Source organism: Archocentrus centrarchus, chromosome 18, assembly GCF_007364275.1.
Source record: "Archocentrus centrarchus isolate MPI-CPG fArcCen1 chromosome 18, fArcCen1, whole genome shotgun sequence".
In the NCBI taxonomy this organism is placed as follows: domain Eukaryota; kingdom Metazoa; phylum Chordata; class Actinopteri; order Cichliformes; family Cichlidae; genus Archocentrus; species Archocentrus centrarchus.
In genome coordinates this window covers 11,285,385-11,299,344 of record NC_044363.1, presented here as the reverse complement: position 1 = coordinate 11,299,344, position 13,960 = coordinate 11,285,385, and the positions used below count along the sequence as shown (strand labels likewise).

The following is a 13,960-nucleotide window of genomic DNA, read 5'->3' as shown; positions in this document are numbered from 1 at the left end:
ATGGCTCAGCATCATTTAGAGACATAGGGCATCTAAAGTTATCGAAGGCTTCGTATTCAATTCAATGGTCTTGTCACACTAGGCCCCTGAAGTTGGCCTTCGTTTGACCAAAAACTCCGGTCCTCTTTCCTGCCATCAATCGCACATGTCTTGCCCGATCTGCCCCAAAATGGAATCATTTATGAACACACCTACACTGAATCCATAAGTGCAGAAACCACGTCGATTGATGCCATAGCGCCCCCTACAGAACAAAATGAAAATTTGTATGGGGGTCCACAAAATTAGTTTCTCTGGTACAGTATGCATGAAAATTTTTTTACACCATCTTCAGATCCTCCTGGTCAGAAAAGGCAATCAGACCTATGCCCAATTTTGCACGCCACACGCGCCACCACACCGCAAATGTGCGTTGCGTTTATATGGGGAGCCAACAATTTACTTTCTCAGAAATGCATGCAATTCGAGACAAACATTCTGTACCCCAGCACGATCAAAAAAGTCAATGACACCCATGCCCACATTCCCACAGGAAATCCGCTAGCTTGGCTTGAAATTCTGTTTTTGCCAATTTTGCACTGTTGGACACCTCAAATTTGCTCGAACTTCTCCTAGGGCATTTGACGCGCTAACACCAAAATGGCTCTGCATCATCTAGAGACATAGGGCATCCAAAGTTATCGAAGGCTTCGTATTCAATTCAACGGGCTTGTCACATGAGGCCCCTGAATTTGGCGTTCGTTTGACCAAAAATTCCCGTCCTCTTTCCTGTCATCAATCGCACGTGCTTTGCCCGATCGGCCCCAAAATGGAATCATTTATGAACACACCTACACTGAATCCATAAGTGGAGACACAATGGCGATTGCTGCAATAGCGCCCCCTGCAGAAGAAACTGAAATTTTGTATGGAGGTACACCGCATTAGTTTCTTTGAAATGCATGAAAATTGTTTTACATGTTCTTCAGATACTCCTGATCAGAAAACTCAATCACACCTATGCCCTATTTTGCACGCTGCAGCCGTGACCACCACCCGAATGTCACGATGACGTCACTATGGAGAAACCACAACCTTGTCACACGTATTGCGCAATCACTCACGCACTCTTTCTGCACTTTGCTTGCAATTTCCTTTCCCTTATGTACTGGACAAGACTTAATTTAGATTTGTGGATTCAGAGCAACAAGTGCACTAGTGCCCCCTACAGATGGAACAAAAGCATTAGATGGTGGGAATCACATTTAGGTTTTCTGAAATGCATGAAAAAAGGTAGACAACTTCGCCACAGTCAAATAGATAGATTCACCAGTGTTATCATGTCCATCCTTGCCAAGATTTTCATCTTTTGCCAGTGGGGATTACATTTGGCAGAACAGGTGGCTCTCTGACAGCTTGAAGGGGGATCTCAGGTGGCTCGCAGGTGGGTTGCAGGCTGTTTGCAGGGCAGGTTGTTCGCAGGGAAGGCAGGTCGCAGGTTGCAGGAGCAGCGGCTCTCAGGTGGCATGCAGTGGGGTTTGCGGGGCTTGCAGGTGGCTGGCTGGAGATTTGCGGAGCTCGTAGGTGGCTCGCTGGGGGTTCGCGGGGGCTCACTTGCGGCTCGCGCTGGGTTTGGCGGTCGCGCAGGCAGCGAGGGCCGTAAAACGCCGCTTGCGGCTTTAATTATAGGTTTTATTTAGTTGAGATGATCAAACTTTCTGCCCTTCACATTTGTGAGTGTAATATGTGTATCTCTATATTCTGCAGTCATTGTGCTAATGTGAAAATTACATCCTTCTGCACACTCTGTTATGCTACATTTATAAATCAGAGATTACAGAAAAAACAATACTCAAAGGATTGAATGAAATCTTCATTTAAACTTTAACATCACATAAACACAATGAAACTTTTAAACAGAATGAATTCTCATGTGTAATTTTAAGTTCCCACTCTGACCAAATCTTTTCCCACAAGTATTACAAAGGTATGGCTTCTCACCGGTGTGAATTCTCATGTGAGTTTTCAAGTTTGTCCTCTGAATGAATCTTTTCCCACAGGTGTTACATCCATATGGTTTCTCACCTGTGTGAATTTTTATATGGTGTTCAAAGTCTGATTTCTGAATTAATATTTTTCCACAAATGCTACAAGTATATACATTCTTACCGGTGTGAATTCTTATATGACGCTCCAGGTCAGATTTGTGACGAAATCTTTTCCCACAGGTGACACAAGAATATGGTTTCTCCCCTGTATGGACTCGCAGATGTGCAGTCAGGTGGCATTTATATACGAAAGGTTTTCCACAGGTGTCACATTGTAAAAACTTTTTCCTTGTGTCAGTTTGTCTCTCTGACACAGGAGCTTTGTTTACTCTCTGACTGTGACTTCTCTTTCTGCGACGTCTCCTCTTCTTTACCTTTCCTTCAGGAGAGCTATGAAAAAGAGGCTGCTTTGGTTCTGGTTCACTGTGGTCACTTTTCTCATAAGTAAGAGTCACCATAAAAGTGTCAGCATCCTGCTTCAGTCCAAGCTGCTCATGCTCTTGACTGCTGCAGAGTTCCTCCTGTTCCTCTTTAATCTGCGGAGGCTCTGGGTCTTCCTGTTCCTCTTTAATCTGTGGAGGCTCTGGGTCTTCCTGCTCCTCTTTAATCTGTGGAGGCTCTGGGTCCTCCTCGTCCAGACTGGAATTCTTCTCTTGGTTACAGACCTGCTCATCTGTGAGACCCTCCTCTTCCTCACAGTCATGCTGTTGTAGCACGTCTTGAAGAACAAAGAAACACAAAAACATGGTTGCTAATTGTCATAACACAAAATCACATCAAACTATACAAAATAATGTCTCAAAACCTGAATAAATGCAATCATTTATACACAAAATTTGATAGACACAGCAAGCTCAGGTTTTGGCACGATTGTGGCAGGTGGTTTACGGTGCAGTCTAATCTCTTTCTCCTATTGTGTTTGCTACTACTAGTCCCAGTATGACACACAGAAGATGAGGAGTATAAGTGAGAAGAAGAGCTGGCAGCTGTGGAAAAGACAGGCTGAAAGTGGCAGGCAGAGCACAGACACACAGGAACTAAGCACTGTAAAAATGAATTAAAAAAACAAAACAAAACAAAGCAAAAAAAACCCACCACAAACATTGCATGATTGTATCCGCATGTGGTATTGGAAACCCATGGTGATTCTCATTTGTTACAGGTTTTAACAACAAACCAAACTATAAGCTTCAACAAAAAGGAAAATTTTGGTTCTAATCTTCAAAGTATGGAGTCTGTTTCCTGAATCCAAACTGGACAGCTGGACTCTATTAACTAATTAAGTGACTTCTGAAGGCAATTGATTGCACTGAATTTTATTTAGGGGTTATTCAGAGTACGGGGGATTGAATACTTCTGCACGTCAAACTTTTCAGATCATGTTTTTCAACATTAAAATGTTGAAAAACATGTATAATTTTCATTCCACATCACAATTATGTGCTACTTTGTGTTGACCTGTCACTTGAAATCTCAATAAAATACATTTAAGTTTATGTTTGTAAGGAGACAAAATGTGAAAAAGTTCAAGGGTTATGAATACTTTTGCTGCATCTGCAGTGATGCGGACGCTGCACTGGTCTGTTGTGGTGAAGAGGGAGCTGAGTGTAAAAGCAAAGCTGTCGATTTACCAGTCGATCTATGTACCTACCCTCACCTATGGTCACGAGCTTTGGGTTGTGATCGAAAGAATAAGATCGCGAACGCAAGCGGCATAAATGAGTTTCCTTCTATGGGTGGCTGGCCTCTCTCTTAGAGATAGGGTGAGGAATGCAGCCATCCGGGAGGGGCTCAGAGTAAAGCCGCTTCTCCTCCACATTGAAACGAGCCAGTTGAGGTGGCTCGGGCATCTGATTAGGATGCCTCCTGGGCGCTGTAACTTTACTGTAACTTTAATGTAATGGCTTTAATTTTTATTGCTCTGTATATCACCACATCTACCACAAATACTTGGCCCCTCTATGAATACTGTGGCCCCTTGATGGCCCCTTACTCAGAAAAATCCTAGATCCACCACTGGTGCATTGGTAACATTTATCTATGCACTGGTAACTATGCATTGGTAACCTTTGTCTATGCACTGGTAACATTTACCTGTGTACTGGTAACATTTATCTGTGCATTGGGAACATTTGTCTATGCACTGGTAACATTTATCTGTGCATTGGTAACATTTGTCTATGTACTGGTAACATTTATCTGTGCACTGGTAACATTTGTCTGTGCACTGGTAACATTTATCTGTGCACTGGTAACATTTGTCTATGTACTGGTAACATTTGTCTACGCACTGGTAACATTTATCTGTGCATTGGTAAGATTTGTCTACGCACTGGTAACATTTATCTGTGCACTGGTAACATTTATCTGTGCATTGGTAACATTTATCTATGCACTGGTAACTATGCATTGGTAACCTTTGTCTATGCACTGGTAACATTTACCTGTGTACTGGTAACATTTATCTGTGCACTGGTAACATTTGTCTGTGCATTGGTAACATTTATCTGTGCACTGGTAACATTTATCTGTGCACTGGTAACATTTATCTGTGCACTGGTAACATTTATCTGTGCATTGGTAACATTTATCTGTGCACTGGTAACATTTATCTGTGCATTGGTAACTATGCATCGGTAACAGTTATGTGTGCATTGGCAACAATTATTCATGCATTTGTAACAATTACCTATGCACTGGTAATATTTGCCTATGCACTGGTAACAATTATCTATGCATTGGTAGCATTTGTCTATGCACTGGTAACATTTATCTGTGCTCAAGCCAGTTAGCCCACGTCTTACGATTATAAAACATATACATATGTAAATTATGCAATAATATAGCTGTACACAACACTATTTTTCCAAGAAACATTTGAAAAAGAATAAAGTAAAAGATCAAAGTTTTTTTTTTTTTTTTTGCTTTGTGTGAAGCCCACAAGTGTGTGTTCACATGTGGATGTAATTAGAAATAAGCATTTGAATAAGGTGTATAATGCTGTGTTTCAGATATATTTTGTTTGTATTTATATGGGTCAATTTTTGGTTCACACACTCTGTTAAATATTGAGAGTGTATGCAGTTACTCCGCTCCCACCAGTAGGAGGCACTGTGAGATGGTGGTGTGCCTGCCGCTCGTGCATTCCCCTCATAGCTGAGGAGGAATCAGAGACGACAAACCGCTTCTCCTGTGTCATCTTATTGTTTTCCATTATTCCAGGTATGTTGTGTTTGAAACTGTAAGGAAAATGGGTGTAACTGCTAGTTAATGTTTGTAGACAAAGTCGAATTCAGAACGATGGTGTTAATGAGCGGTAAGATGCGTTATCCTTTGTTTATGAGATCGATCGTCACCGAGAGTGAAAGTGACAGCAGTGCGGCCATTTTGCTAGCAGGCAGCTAACTACTGAAAGCCTGTGTGAGCTGATGCACTTTCATTCTCATTGTTTCATGTATTACGTGGCAAGTTTCTCTATGTATTTGATGTTTATATCTTTGTGCTAGTTAAAAGGTAGATTAAAACTGAGAAGAGTAAAATGTATAAATTAATCAATATGTTTAAAAGTTTGTGTTTATTTACTTACTACTGTTTAATATGGAGTCCAGTAATACCTCATGGTATTTTTCTAAAGGTACATTTAAAATACAGTACTAACCAGTGTTAATCTGTGATATGAGAAAGAGACATAAAGGAGATCTTGTAACAGAGTTAATGTCTGATGAATATGTGTGATTTATGGACACTGAAACATGTCTAAGGAGACATTATACATATGTGTGTACAGCAAGATGATGCTGATTTAAAATGGACAGTGTTAACAGTTAATGATATGTGATGTGTTAATAAATATAGCTGAGGAGGAATCAGAGACGACAAACCGCTTCTCCTGTGTCATCTTATTGTTTTCCATTATTCCAGCTATCGGTAAAGCTGCTCACGGGCGCTGTGAACCGGTACCCGTTACATTTGCTCAGAGTATTTATGGATCTGTCGGGTTTCTGATATGTGTCCCCCCCAATAGGAAACTCATTCCTACGCCCCTGGCTACACCACAAACCCACTTGCACTACATCCGCATCCATATTGGCAATCTGCATAAGTTCAGTGACCACACTTTCCTTAACCACATGTCAGTTACATTTGTGGCTAAACACTGGTTATTTATTTTACAGCATCTGCCTGCCACATACCGAGTAGCTGCTCAAGTGCTTGGAAGACAGAACTATTCTAATTATTAAAATACTCAATAAAGAATCAATAAATATTTAAGAGTTCTCATTCTTGAGTGTTCATGTCAAAAAGTGCTGAGTGCTAATAAAGTGCAAATGTGTCTCAAGATGTAATACCCAAATAATAGAAATTACTATAAACAAGTAATGAAAGACGTGCGTGATCCCGCACATGATCTGTATTGTCCAATCACAGGCGAGGACGCTGCCACACGGAATTGAATTCATTTCAATTCAATTCAATTCAATTTTATTTATATAGCGTCAAATCACAACCAGCAGTCGCCTCAAGGCGCTTTGTATTGTGGGTAAAGACCCTACAATAATACAGAGAAAACCCAACAGTCAAAAATGACCCCCTATGAGCTGGAAGACACACATTCACTGTCTGTTTTTTTTGTTTTTTTTTTACATTTTTCTCATGAAGGTTTTGCTGATATCTCTTATGTACATCCATGTATAGCAAAATAAAAGTTTATATGTTTTATATGTTTATATGTTCTTATTACATCTGCCTTGGTAGTCTTTAATGTCATTAATGCATGTGAACGTCACTGAACGTTTATGGCAGCGTTCATGGGATGTTGTCTGAATGTTCAATGCTAGCTGGGAAGCCACTGCACAGAAGAGGATGATGGTGTGACAGACTTTACAGTGAATTAGACTGAAAACTGAGTATGCTTTTCAATGAAAATAATGCTTGTAGTGTCACCAACATCAAGTTATTGCCTTTGTTTATCTCCCTCAGTCCACTAAAGTTCAGGGTTCACAAAAAACACCATGACAAAGGCTCACAGACAGAAGCTCACAGCCTTATTGGACAAAGGGACAAAAGATGAAAACGTTGAAAAGTATATTTCTAACTAGATAATACTAATTTATAAAATAGAATGACTTCTTCTGAGTTTAGTCTTGTTTGAATGTTTCGCTGTATAATTTATGTGTAGTCACATTGAAATGGAAAAAGGCTTAAAAGATGATAATGTAAATTTGATTACATATATCTCAAAATAAAATTATGCTGCTTACAACTGTTGGGAGGGGTAGACCACTGGTGAGTACTGGTGAGTACTTGATTTGCATTTGTATGACTCACAGAAACCTCCTTTACATATGAGAGCCTGCCCTAGACCTGAGGAGAGGGGGGAGCTGAGGGAGCACTGACACAGAGAGTCCACGGCAGTTTCCCTACAGTTTATTGTTCTGGCCAAAGCCTCCTGCTGAGAGCCCTAAAGCTCAAGGCGCGCGGCAATATTACATGCAAGAAACTGTCGAAAAACCCACTTTTCATGCAGTGAAACTATGAGTATGAACATGGTGCTATATGCTTGTAACAACCTGGTTATGATATTCTTGGAGATATGCAAATATGCCTGTATAGTGTTGTTTATGTTGTGTATCACTTTAGTTTGTGTAGAATATGCAGACTATTACAAAGATGCACTTAATTATATTATTTAAGTCTGTTAAAGTATAGATAGCTAAATTTACGAGGTGCACCTAAAGGCACCACGGGTTGAACCGCAAATACTGATGTAAACGCGCAATTTTTTTTTAAGCGCGGATGGCGTGACTCCAGTGCCGAAGAGGCACAGCAAAGGAAAGCTGAATAGGAACGAAAGGAGTTTTATGCTCATCACGGTCTAACTTATATAAAAGCTCTGCAGAACTTCTAAAATAACATTTGCCGATCGTACAGCATTGGCTTTTGTGAGCATCAAGTGACACAAGCAGCAAGCAGCAGCCACACACATCGACGCCATCTTTTTTCTGCATTAGACGCGCCTATTATTTTCAGCTGCTTCTCTCCGGTGGTGTTCAGCAACACAGTTAAAAACATTTCCATACCCACGATGTGTGAGTTTGTGTCGCGTTTCCGGCTGATATCCAGCAGTCCGCGCTGACGGCTGATCTCCTCCTCATACTGGACGATGGTTTTTTGTACCTCTGAGAAGATTTCCTCACAAACAGCAGTGAGTCTCTCCTTGATGAACTCTCTCAGATACAGAACTGAACCCATTGCTGCTATAGAAGCAATACCAGATACTACACTAATTTGGTAGGATCAATATTTTAGATTGTTTGTCTCCTAAGTTCATTCAGCTGCTCCAGCTTCGTTACACAGCAGCCATGTTTGCGCACGCACCGCGTACACACTCTGCTCCCCTCCCCCGCTCTGCTGTGGTTTGCTGTCCTGCGGTCACGTGACTTTTTTCTTGTTCACCTCTCACAAAGACAGCTTAAACAAGTACAGACATGCGCACTCAGGATCTACTAGAAATGCAGAGCTGAAAAACAGGAGACATCACAGAACGAGAAGTCAGTCACAGGACAAAGTCTGTACAATGTGACACCCGTGGGAAACCTTTCATCTATAAATCCCACCTCACCAAACATCTGAGAGTTCACTCAGGTGAGAAGCTTAATCCTTGTAGCACCTGTGGGAAAAGATTCACTTGGATACAGTTAAAGAAACACATGAGAATAAATGCTGGTTAAACACTTCATGCTCAGAAAACATGGAACAGCTGTGAGTTGCAGCAGTGTGGTGGTAGAGCTCACACTGAGCAGAAGTCAAATCACTGCGGCACCTGAGTGAAAAGATGACCCATAATTAAGTCAGTATTGTCAGTGCAGAGCAGTAAATAACTCTCAGCATTCTTTATTCAGGTTATTACCTTATTCTTATAATTGTATCAGGGAAACTCTGATCTTACATTTCATGAAGGTCAGAGTTCAATATGTTCCTGTTCTGTTGGTTCATTGTTTAGTTTTGTTGTTTGTTAGTGTTTATGTGTTATTAAAGTTTAAATAAAGATTTCATTCAAACTTCATTTGAGTATTTTTTTTCTGAGTTTTAATCTCTAATATATGAAAGCAACAGAGTTTTATGCCTTGTTGCACACATGTTTTTCTTTGTTTCTGATGTTTTATATAAATCTAGAAACTGATGTTTTGGATAAACATCCCCCAGTCTGTATTATAGATAGATATTGTCATGGTCTGCATGCCAATTCTGCGGTGTGTCCTTTTGTTAGTTGCTGTCTTCCCTGTGTGTTGTCTCCTCTCTCTCTTTCAGTGGGCGGGACCTGCAGGTTTCTGCTCTACCCCTGAAGCACACCTGTTTGTAATCTGCTCGTCTGGTGGCTTCTTAAGCAGAGCAGTGGCCTTCACTCAATGCTGGATTGTCTTGCAATGCATGTTAGTGATACTAGCTCGGTTCCCTGTTTAATAAGTGTGTTGGAAGTACCTGTCTGCTCATCCAAGCTGTTTTCTTCTCACAGATACCCCTGGTGTTCCCAGAGAGCAGGAAGCAGAGAGATGCTGCATGTGTTTTTTGGATTTTCCCCTGCCTGTCTGTGAGAAGCCAGCTGCAATGTGTGGATTATTTCCCCAGTGGAGACTGCTCCACCCCCAGAGCCCCTGCCCCATTTTCTTGGACTGTGAATAAACTGTTAAAGCTTTCAGTACGAGTCTGCGTTTTTGGGTCCACTACCTAGCTGAGCCATGACAGATAGATAGATAGACAGAGATATACTTCAGTGCTGCTCCTCTCCAGAAGTGGGAAGTAACGAAGTACAAACACTTCGTTACTATACTTCAGTCGATTTTTTTGTGTATCTGTGCTTTGCTTGAGTGTTTATTTTCCTGACTACTTTTACTTTTCCTCCCTACATTTTTACACAAGGTTCTACTTCTTACATTTTCAAAACAAGCTCCTTACTTTAGGTTTAACAGGTTTGCATTTCCAGTCAGTGCATCATCAAACGATCTGAGCTTAAACAGAGGAATAATAAGATATAAGAGACAATCATACTGGCGTATCCTCCATCACTGGGGCTTATCACATCCAAAGACATTCAAAGACATTAAAGAGGCAAAACCGTATAATTAATTATTACTTATAGCGCTATAATCAGCGGTAGAAACGTCCTCCAAAGAGCTACTTTTACTTTCTTACTTTGAGTACATTTCAGAGCCTGTACTTTTTTCCTTTAACTTGAGTAAAGAAGTTGAACCAGTACTTCAACTTTTACCAGAGTAGTTTTTAACACAAGTACTTGTAGTTCTACTTAAGTACAGAATGTCAGTACTTTTACCACCACTGCTCCTCTCCTGCTGTGCTGTGATCACATGACTTTTTTTCTACACTAAAATTTATTCATATCTTATAAAGACAGTGTAAACAGATACAGGTATAAAAGTGTAACATCTTAAAGACACCTCCTTAAACTTGTTATTGATACAGTGTTGATCAAAAGTCCTCCGTGCATTCTCCAGCTTTGTTTCATTAAATAAGGACAGACACTGATTATCACTGATTGTATTCTTCATCCAGCCGTTCTCTCTCAGTGGATCAGCTCCATTCACCAGGATGAACAGGAAGAAATTTCTGGCAGAACCAGGGTCAGGGAGGGGCAGTCATCTGCCATGACCAATTGGGGGTGAGGGGAGAGAGACAGGACTCCAACCAAAAGGGAATCTATTTAATAAGCTCAACGGCAATAATAACTGTCCACGGGCCAGATTTACTAACACTCTGCACTGCAGCAAAACCTTGTTTTGGTGTTAAAAAGCCTCTGTTGGACTTTAATAAAGAGGTGTAGCATCAGTTTCGGGCCTGAAACATGTGGGCACAGCAGGTATTTTTGTGTCTGACCTTATTGCACATGTATTTGTAGGAGTATTTGTATATTGAGTTATTTTGAGGGAAGAATAAATTTACACTGTTATATAAACTGCAAACAGACTACTTTTCATTGTGTCAAAGTGTCATTTTTTTCAGTGTTGTCCCATGAAAAGATATACTTAAATATATGCAGACATGTGAGGGGTATACTCCCTTTTGTGATACACTGTATGCAATTAAATAACAATAAATACAAAGTGTCAGACCAGTAAGAGGATTTTGAGCATTGGATATAAATGTGTGTTGGAGCTATTTGTGGTTTATTTTAATTTTTTGTATTAAAATGATAAGTTTGTTTTTTGGTAAGGATAAATTTGTATCTTATTTTTCTTTGGTAAATTTGAGATTACTTTTGGGTTCCTGGCCATTCACATCCAGGAATCTAAGCATGTATTTTTTTAACAGGCGTCAAAAAGGCTGCAGGCTAAGCCTTTTATGTCTGTAAGTTTGCTGCATTATGGTGAACAAATGCACCATGTGGTATGGACTTTGTCTTGTTTTTTGCCTGTGTAGGATTCAGTAATAGAGATGCCTCAGTGGCCATTTGCTTTGGTTTAGCATGGACAAAGGGCCACTACAATGTGTTAACTTAAAGGACTATTAGTTACTATTATTATACTGTGTGTGTTCTTCTGGAGCATGACAATCCTTTCCAACAGGTATTTCAAGCTGCTCCTGCTAACAGAAACTAAAATGATTGCAAAAGAATCCAAAAAATCTGAAACATGCTGAAGGTGTTGCAGGTGATGATGAAGGTGTCACAGCTCTTTTTACCATTTGACTGTGTTCATGTTAACTAACTAACTAACGATGCTTTGGTGCAGTTTACCACAATTAATGACACAATGCATTTTATTATTACACAATCTTTAATCAGCCTAAAAACATGGCAGAATATAAAACACAGACAAAGTGAGCTGAGCTACTTTACTCTCCACTGCAACCCTGTTAGCAGGGTTGTCTGGGCTGTTCATCAGTTTTCAGATTTCAGGTGTTGATCTGCAGGAAGACGTGGAAAAAGCCAACTGAGCAAACAGACTTTGACTACAATCAAGCACATTTGGTGAGGAGTGAGTGTTTGCAGTTTAATCAGTGCAGTGGTAATGTCTGTGAATGTGTGTGTGAATCACAGCAGGCTCTCATAGCAGAACACATGTCAGTCTGCAGAACACATGAGGGCTGCCTGTGACAGTCTGGATGACTACACGGACACTGTAACCTCGTATATCCACTTCTGTGAGGACAGCATTGTGCCATCACGCACCAGGGTGAGTTATAACAACGACAAACCCTGGTTTACTCCCAAACTGAAGCAGCTGTGGATAGAGAAGAGGGAGGCTTTTAAAAGTGGGGACAAAGACTGCTACAAAAAGGCCAAGTACAGGTTTAGCAAGGAAGTGGCCACTGATAGATCACATCACTCTGAGAATATACAGCAGCAGATCTCAGAGAACGACGCGGCCTCTGTATGGAATAGTTTTAGGCAGATTACCAACTACAAGCCTAAAACCCCCCACTCCACAGACGACCTACAAACTGCAAATAGACTGAACGAGTTCTATTGTCGTTTTGATGGTCAGTTCAGCAGCCTTCACACCTCCACCAGTCCCAACTACAATACAGCCAGCACAAATATTCACCCCCCAACCTCCCCCACTCCCCACACCTCAGAGAAGCCCACATCATCAAGGACTCCCACCCCAGAGTCCCCCTCCTCCCCCACCCCCACAGTCTTTTGTATTCAGGAGGACCAGGTGCTAAAGCAGTTCAGGAGTGTCAAAGCTCGCAAAGCTCCAGGTCCAGATGGTGTCTCACCTGCCACACTGAGACACTGTGCTAACGAGCTTGCCCCATTGTTCACGAACATCTTCAACTCCTCACTGGAGGCTTGCCACGTGGCTGTCTGCTTTAAAACTGCTACCATTGTTCCTGTCCCCAAGAAGCCAAGGATCACTGGACTAAATGACTACAGACCTGTGGCACTGACTTCTGTGGTCATGAAGTCATTTGAGCATCTGGTGCTGTCCCACCTCAAGTCCCTCACAGCCCCCCTTCTGGACCCCCTGCAGTTTGCCTACAGAGCCAACAGGTCTGTGGACGACGCCATCAACCTGACTCTGCACTTCATCCTACAGCATCTGGACTCCCAGGGAACCTACGCCAGGATCCTGTTTGTGGACTTCAGCTCTGCCTTCAACACCATCATCCCTGATCTCCTCCAAGACAAGCTGTCCCAGATGAACGTGCCAGATCCCATCTGCAGGTGGATCACTGACTTCCTGACGAACAGGAAGCAGCACGTGAGGCTGGGGAAGAATGTCTCGGACTCCCGGACCATCAGCACGGGCACTCCTCAGGGCTGTGTCCTCTCTCCTCTGCTCTTCTCCCTGTACACCAACTGCTGCACCTCTGACCACCAGTCTGTCAAGCTTATTAAGTTTGCAGATGACACAACTCTCATCGGACTCATCTCAGACGGGGATGAGTCGGCCTACAGGATGGAGGTCAAACGTCTGGTGTCCTGGTGCAGCCACAATAACCTGGAACTGAACGCCCAGAAGACAGTGGAGATTATAGTGGACTTTAGGAAGCACACAGCCCCTCTACCCTCCATTCCTGACTGACACCCCCATCACCACAGTGGACTCATTTCACTTCCTGGGAACTACAATCACCCAGGACCTCAAGTGGGAGCCCACCATCACCTCTGTCGTCAAAAAGGCCCAACAGAGGATGTACTTCCTGCGGCAGTTGAAGAAATTCAACTTGCCAGCAAGGACCATGGTGCAGTTCTATACTGCTATCATTGAGTCCATCCTTACCTCCTCCATCACTGTGTGGTACGCTGGAGCCACCACTAGGGACAAACAGAGACTACAGCGCGTTGTGCACTCTGCTGAGAAGGTGATTGGCTGTAACCTCCCATCTCTCCAGGACATGTACACCTCCAGGACACTGAGGCGTGCAGGTCGGATCACAGTCGACCACTCTCACCCTGGGCACAGACTTTT

At 42.0% G+C, this 13,960-nt stretch overlaps 1 protein-coding gene across 1 annotated transcript; it reads right to left on the bottom strand.

Moving 5' to 3' along the window:
* Positions 1–1,554: 1,554 nt before the first annotated feature.
* LOC115796918 (zinc finger and SCAN domain-containing protein 21-like) lies at positions 1,555–8,431 on the bottom strand. Its single transcript, XM_030753400.1, has 3 exons — positions 8,108–8,431; positions 2,149–2,745; positions 1,555–2,064 (listed from the first exon to the last, which is right to left on the bottom strand). Exons 1-3 carry the CDS (start codon positions 8,277–8,279, stop codon positions 1,892–1,894), a joined length of 942 nt encoding a protein of 313 aa, XP_030609260.1. The 5' UTR covers positions 8,280–8,431; the 3' UTR covers positions 1,555–1,891.
* Between the last annotated feature and the right edge of the window lie 5,529 nt (positions 8,432–13,960).

What these genes read in the sequence shown, in the direction of transcription:
- LOC115796918 (XM_030753400.1), bottom strand. Translation starts at nt 8,279, where the DNA reads ATGGGTTCAGTTCTGTATCTGAGAGAGTTCATCAAGGAGAGACTCACT. An exon ending in CACAAACTCACACATCGTGG is followed by an intron (nt 2,746 to 8,107) that starts GTATGGAAATGT and finishes TTGTTCTTCAAG; the next exon opens with ACGTGCTACAACAGCATGAC. An exon ending in TCATATAAGAATTCACACCG is followed by an intron (nt 2,065 to 2,148) that starts GTAAGAATGTAT and finishes AAATTCACACAG; the next exon opens with GTGAGAAACCATATGGATGT.